At 53.2% G+C, this 6555-nt stretch overlaps 1 protein-coding gene across 2 annotated transcripts; it reads right to left on the bottom strand.

Annotated features, from left to right (window-relative positions):
• Positions 1–331: 331 nt before the first annotated feature.
• On the bottom strand, positions 332–6344 carry MYC (MYC proto-oncogene, bHLH transcription factor). 2 transcript variants are annotated; one of them, XM_025394466.1, is made up of 3 exons: positions 5153–6344; positions 2742–3513; positions 332–1376 (listed from the first exon to the last, which is right to left on the bottom strand). In XM_025394466.1, exons 2-3 carry the CDS (start codon positions 3496–3498, stop codon positions 814–816), a joined length of 1320 nt encoding a protein of 439 aa, XP_025250251.1. In that variant the 5' UTR covers positions 3499–3513; positions 5153–6344; the 3' UTR covers positions 332–813. The 2 variants fall into 2 exon arrangements, with proteins under 2 accessions (XP_025250251.1, XP_025250252.1); XM_025394467.1 differs by having other exon boundaries at positions 2742–3510.
• Positions 6345–6555: the final 211 nt, after the last annotated feature.

Raw genomic sequence — 6555 nt, 5'->3', positions numbered from 1 at the left:
CCTCACCTTCCTCCCAACTCACCAGTCCTTACGCCTCTTTGTGTACTTAACTGTTATCTTTGACCTCTTGTATGTCTTTTGCCTACCTTTCACCTTCTCACCTGCCTTCTGCCATTCCTTCTAACTGTCAACTCTGGCTCTTATCATAATCTCCAGGAAACATCTTAGAACCTCTGAGAACTTAAAGACCTTAAGGCCCCCAGACCCATTTCAACAGAGGAAAACTCTTGCCTTTCTTAAGACCACCCTCTGAAGGACCAATTGATGAAAACAAACAGGGATGGTGGTGGTTGGGAGGGGGAAGAAATGAAACAAAACACTCACGACTTAAGATTTGGCTCAATGATATATTTGCCAGTTATTTTATTTTTTTCTAAAAACAATAGAAAAAAAATCAACTTTAAAAAGCAAAATGTACTTAAATAAAAAAAAATTAGAGTTTATAGTACCTGTAATACTAGGTACTATATAGTAGGATTGAAATTCCGTGTGGCTGCTATAAACGTTTTATTAAAGTTATTTACATTTAATGGCAATATTTACAGAGAAAAATTGTGTAAATCTTAAAATTTTTTAAAAACAATTCTTAAATACAAATCTGTTAAAGAAAAAAAAAAAAAAAAGATGGTAAGCATAAAAAAGTTCTTTTATGCCCAAAGTCCAATTTGAGGCAGTTTACATCATGGCTAAATCTTTCAGTCTCAAGACTCAGCCAAGGTTGTGAGGTTGCATTTGATCATGCATTTGAAACAAGTTCATAGGTGACAGATTGGGACCAGCTCTGTTAGAAAGAATCTTTTTCCTTACTTTTCCTTATGCACAAGAGTTCCGTAGCTGTTCAAGTTTGTGTTTCAACTGTTCTCGTCGTTTCCGCAACAAATCCTTTTCAGAAATGAGCTTTTGCTCCTCTGCTTGGACGGACAGGATGTATGCTGTGGCTTTTTTAAGGATAACTACCTTGGGGGCCTTTTCATTGTTTTCCAACTCCGGGATCTGGTCACGCAGGGCAAAAAAGCTCCGTTTTAGCTCGTTCCTCCTCTGGCGCTCCAAGACGTTGTGTGTTCGCCTCTTGTCATTCTCCTCGGTGTCCGAGGACCTGGGGCTGGTGCATTTTCGGTTGTTGCTGATCTGTCTCAGGACTCTGACACTGTCCAACTTGACCCTCTTGGCAGCAGGATAGTCCTTCCGAGTGGAGGGAGGCGCGGCGTAGTTGTGCTGATGTGTGGAGACGTGGCACCTCTTGAGGACCAGTGGGCTGTGAGGAGGTTTGCTGTGGCCTGGAGCAGAAGGTGATCCCGACTCTGACCTTTTGCCAGGGGCCTGCCTCTTTTCCACAGAAACAACATCAATTTCTTCCTCCTCTTCTTGTTCCTCCTCTTTAAGAAAGGAAATAAAAATCACTCAGCAAGTTTCCATTAAAATAATCAATTACTAGATTAACGCTGTACAAATACAAGGCATTAATACGTTAGAAAGGTCTCTGGACAAAATTATCTCCACAAAGAGCCAAATCTAGGCGGGGCGCCGTGGCTATAATCCCAGCACTTTGGGAGGCCGAAGTGGGTGGATCATGAGGTCAGGAGACAGAGACCATCCTGGCCAACATGGTGAAACTCCATCTCTACTAAAAATATAAAAATTAGCCTGGCATGGTGGTGCACACCTGTAGTCCCAGCTACTTGGGAGGCTGAGGCAGGAGAATCTCTTGAACCAGGGAGTCGGAGGTTGATTGCACCACTGCACTCCAGCCTGGTGACAGAGTGAGACTCCGTCTTAAAAAAGAAAAAAAGAAAGAAAGAAAAAAAAAAAGAACCAATCTAGCCAGCCACTCTTACTTCTCTCACCATGAAGGTAAGAGTCTCATAAAGGGAGAAGGACAGCTGGGTTATGGCACAGACAAGAAAACTACAATTTCCCAGGATATGACATTGATGCCAATTCTTACCTAAGACTTAATGAGGCTCTGGACACACCCAAAGCAAAGCACATTCCCAAGCACCTCCTATTTTTAAGGTACTTTACCAAGAACACTTCAGGTGTTGCAAATGATAGCTACAAATTGCTTGGTATGACTTTAGCAACTCCCTATTTTACTGGAAATGAAAAAGAAAAAAAAAATTGCAGTTTTGCCGTAAGTCCAAGAGGGTGGGGGAAGGAAAAAAAAAAAAAAGTCCAACTTTGGCAAGGATTTGCTTTTCAGTGTTCAAAACAGGCTGAGAAGATCCCAGCTCCTCAGCCCACCCACTCTTGAGGAAGTTCACTGGCTCCCGCACTCAGGCAGACCCTGCCTGGCCTCTAAACACAGCCCCTCATTTTTGTAGATAGTTCATTAAATCCCACCACTTCTCGGAAGTTAAGAGGGAAGCAATTCCTTCACTCTCTCAGAAATCAATCCTCTCTTATCCTCATTCACACTCTCCCCCCCACCCCGCCCCTGGGCAATTAAAATGCTAACGGGAGGTAAGAAGAAGTGGATTGAGTTGTAAGATAAACCAGAAGGTTTAAAAACCTAAATGAAATTCCTGAGGTGTGGGAGACAAAGGGGGAGGGGGGTTAGCAACAAGGGCGGTCTAAGGATAAGGGATGGGAGGAAACGCTAAAGCCCAAGGTTTCAGAGGTGAATCTCTCCAGATCTGCTCGCTCTCCCTTCTAGTAAGAGGGGCCCGTTGAATAAGCTGCCAATGGAAATGGGAAAGATATCCAGCCCCCACTTTTGACAGGCCTGGGCGGGCTTCGCTTACCAGAGTCGCTGCTGGTGGTGGGCGGTGTCTCCTCATGGAGTACCAGGGGCTCTGGGCTGGCCTGCGGGGAGGACTCCGTCGAGGAGAGCAGAGAATCCGAGGACGGTGAGAAGGCGCTGGAGTCCGGTGAGGCGCAGGACTTGGGCGAGCTGCTGTCGTTGAGAGGGTAGGGAAAGACCACTGAGGGGTCGATGCACTCCGAGGCGGCGGCGCTCAGATCCTGCAGGTACAAGCTGGAGGTGGAGCAGACGCTGTGGCCGCGGGCAGGGTTCGGGCTGCCGCTGTCTTTGCGCGCAGCCTGGTAAGAGGCTAGCTTCTCTGAGACAAGCTTGGCGGCGGCCGAGAAGCCGCTCCACATACAGTCCTGGATGATGATATTTTTGATGAAGGTCTCGTCGTCCGGGTCGCAGATGAAGCTCTGGTTCACCATGTCTCCTCCCAGCAGCTCGGTCACCATCTCCAGCTGGTCGGCCGTAGAGAAGCTCCCGCCACCGCCGTCGTTGTCTCCCCGAGGGGAGAAGGGCGTGACCGCAACGTAGGAGGGCGAGCAGAGCCCGGAGCGGCGGCTAGGGGACAGGGGCGGGGTGGGCAGCAGCTCGAATTTCTTCCAGATATCCTCGCTGGGCGCCGGCGGCTGCAGCTCGCTCTGCTGTTGCTGCTGGTAGAAGTTCTCCTCCTCGTCGCAGTAGAAATACGGCTGCACCGAGTCGTAGTCGAGGTCATAGTTCCTGTTGGTGAAGCTAACGTTGAGGGGCATCGTCGCGGGAGGCTGCTGGAGGGGGCACACAAAGCGGGCGGCAGTCTTGAGTTAAAGGGCTCTTGGCGCAGAAACCTGGCGCAGCGCGCAGTGCGCGCCACAGTGCCGAACCACTCCCCTTGCAGAACTATCAAAGCGGTCGGGTGGTCTTGGTGGGGGAAAAAGGGGGACACCCATTCACCTCCTTTGGGCAGTCCCCTACTATCTCGGACACGCACTTAGTGAACCAGCGGCTTGGTGCCCGCCGAGCCCCCGCCCCCGAGAGCCCGGAGCGTAAAGCCCGGGAGTCGGCCACGCAGCGGCAGAGGACTCGAAACCCGCCTTGGCCCCCTTAAGAGGCCGCGGGAGGTGGCGGTGAGGAATACAATTTGCCAAAACCCAAGGCACAAAGTTTTGCGCCACCTGAAGGAGAAGGCGAGAGGCGCCTCGGCGCTAGCGGCTGCGTGCACCCCGCTCCCGCGCCGGGGCCCCTCCGCGGCGGCTGTTCCCACTCGCGCCCTCGCTGCGCTCCTACCCCCGCCGGCGCCGCAGCCCCTCCCAACCTCCCCTTTCCACCGCCCCGTCCCTACCCCCAGTTCCCCCGTCCCCCCCGCCCCCCCCACAAACACTCCTTCATTTGCCGGCTTTTCTTCTCTTCTCTCGCCGGCTGGAGTGGCGAACTCAGCCGCGGGCTTTAACACCCCTCCATAAATACAAGGGGGGTGTCAAATAATAACAGGGGCACCTCCCTTCGCACTCAATACGGCGACGCAACTGCGCCAGAGACCCTGCTGCGATACCTCGCCCGGAGCCACCCCACCAAGGGTAGCAGCTGTTCTGGAACAGCCTAGAGCCCCGCTCCTCGCAGTTCCTCCGCATCTCAGGGGCGCGAGGACACCCGAGGGCGGCCGCGGCAGGGGAGTCCGGGCTGGGTGCGGAGATTTGCCCTGGTTTTTCCAAGTCAACGATTCCAGGAGAATCGGACACATCTCCGCCTCCCTTTTCCCCTGTCTGTGCCTCCCCAACACCACATCCTAACATCTCTGGCTTCCCAGGTTTTAATTTGTATTATTGCTTTTTAAAAAGCCAACTGCCAACTCCTTAAAAGGATCAGGGCGAGTTGGAATCGCCGCGGGGACAGGCGGGTGGGACGCGCCGCAGTGTCCGTCTCCGGCTGTCAGAAATGCGGTGAGCCGAAATTTAAATGCCCTCCCGGAGACGGGGAAAAGTCAGCGGCTGCGGAGCTCTCTGGCTCACACAGGCAATATGCGGTCCCTACTCCAAGGAGGTCAGGATGCAAGGGGCTTTCTGCCCACCGCAAAGCAACCCCCAGCCCCCCAAAACTCAGCCAGCAATTAACCCAATAAAGCAGGAATGTCCGACCGGCCGGGAGTCAGCGTGAATATATTCATGAGGCAGAAATCTCGAAAGGCTAGTCTTAAAAACCATTCCCGTTTTCCCTCTGTCGTCTCCTCTCCCATCTTGACAAAGTCACTTTATCCCGATCCAGTTCTGGATTAATCCCCCATCCCAGCCCAAGCTACCACAACTACTCTGAGAAAAGTGTCAATAGCGCAGGAATGGGAGAAAAGACACCCTATTTCGGCATTGGACTCATCTCAGCATTAAAGCGATACAAAAATAAATTAAAACACAAATGGACCTCGGTGCTTACCTGGTTTTCCACTACCGGAAAAAAATCCAGCGTCCAAACAGAGGCAAGGAGAGCCTTTCAGAGGAGCGGGTCCTGGCAGCGGCGGGGAAGTGTCCCCAAATAGGCAGAATAGCCTCCCCGCGTCGGGAGAGTAGCGTCCTTGCTAGGGTGTTGTAAGTTCCAGTGCAAAGTGCCCGCCCCCTGCTATGGGCAAAGTTTCGTGGATGCGGCAAGGGTTGCGGACCGCTGTCTGGGGGGTCAGCGGGAGGGCTGGGCCGGAGGCGAAGCCCCCTTTTCGCTCCGGATCTCCCTTCCCACGACGCCCGGAGCGCAGCTCTGCTCGCCCGGATCTTCCACCCTCGCCGGCCCGCCCGCTCGCTCCCTCTGCCTCTCGCTGGAATTACTACAGCGAGTTAGATAAAGCCCCGAAAACCGGCTTTTATACCTCAGCGCGATCCCTCCCTCCGTTCTTTTTCCCGCCAAGCCTCTGAGAAGCCCTGCCCTTCTCGAGGCAGGAGGGGAGCCAGAGACTGCCGGGACCCGGCAGTGGCGGCCGCGAGCAGCACAGCTCGGGGGTCCTCCGCCGAGCAGACCCTCGCATTATAAAGGGCTTGTGGGCGGAGATTTGCGAGAGAGGATCTTTTTTCTTTTCCCCCACGCCCTCTGCTTTGGGAACCCGGGAGGGGCGCTTCTGAGGAGAGTGGGGAGAGTCGGGAGGGTGGGGAGGAGACTCAGCCCGGCAGCCGAGCACTCTAGCTCTCGGATGTAAACAGAGTAAGAGAGCCGCATGAATTAACTGCGCGCGCCTACCATTTTCTTTTGCTCCCGCTCAAACCCTCTCGCTTTCTGTGCTGCTCCTCCGTAGCAGCACTGTTTGACAAACCGCATCCTTGTCCTGTGAGTTTAAACCATCGCAGGCGAAACAGCTGCCCTTCACACCGCGAACACACTGCGCGCCCACCGCCACGCCACGCGCGTACCAGGCGGTAGGGCGCCTCGCTAAGGCTGGGGAAAGGGCCGCGCTTTGATCAAGAGTCCCAGGGAGAGTGGAGGAAAGAAGGGTATTAATGGGCACGCGTTCAGAGCGTGGGATGTGAGTGTAGATAGGGAGGAATGATAGAGGCATAAGGAGGAAAACGATGCCTAGAATGATTAAAATAACTCAGCAAAGCATTGCCACGTATACTTGGAGAGCACGTTATGAATAAACTCCCATTGCATTTGTTGGGGGGTGTCATGCATTATGCATTATGTATGCACAGCTATCTGGATTGGATACCTTCCATCCAGACTGAGTCCCCCAATTTGCTGCCAAAGCAGCAGATACCGCCCCTCCTGCCCCGCCTGCTCTGGCTTCCGTGGGGCCCCGTGCGGGAGGCGTCTGTTCAGCCCTGAGATGTGTCTGCCCGTTCCAGAGCTGGACT

The sequence above is a fragment of the Theropithecus gelada genome, chromosome 8 (assembly GCF_003255815.1).
Source record: "Theropithecus gelada isolate Dixy chromosome 8, Tgel_1.0, whole genome shotgun sequence".
In the NCBI taxonomy this organism is placed as follows: domain Eukaryota; kingdom Metazoa; phylum Chordata; class Mammalia; order Primates; family Cercopithecidae; genus Theropithecus; species Theropithecus gelada.
The sequence above is the reverse complement of the archived record's forward strand: the minus strand, read 5'-3'. Positions and strand labels throughout refer to the sequence as shown.

What these genes read in the sequence shown, in the direction of transcription:
- MYC (XM_025394466.1), bottom strand. Translation starts at nt 3,498, where the DNA reads ATGCCCCTCAACGTTAGCTTCACCAACAGGAACTATGACCTCGACTAC. An exon ending in CACCACCAGCAGCGACTCTG is followed by an intron (nt 1,377 to 2,741) that starts GTAAGCGAAGCC and finishes CCTTTCTTAAAG; the next exon opens with AGGAGGAACAAGAAGAGGAG.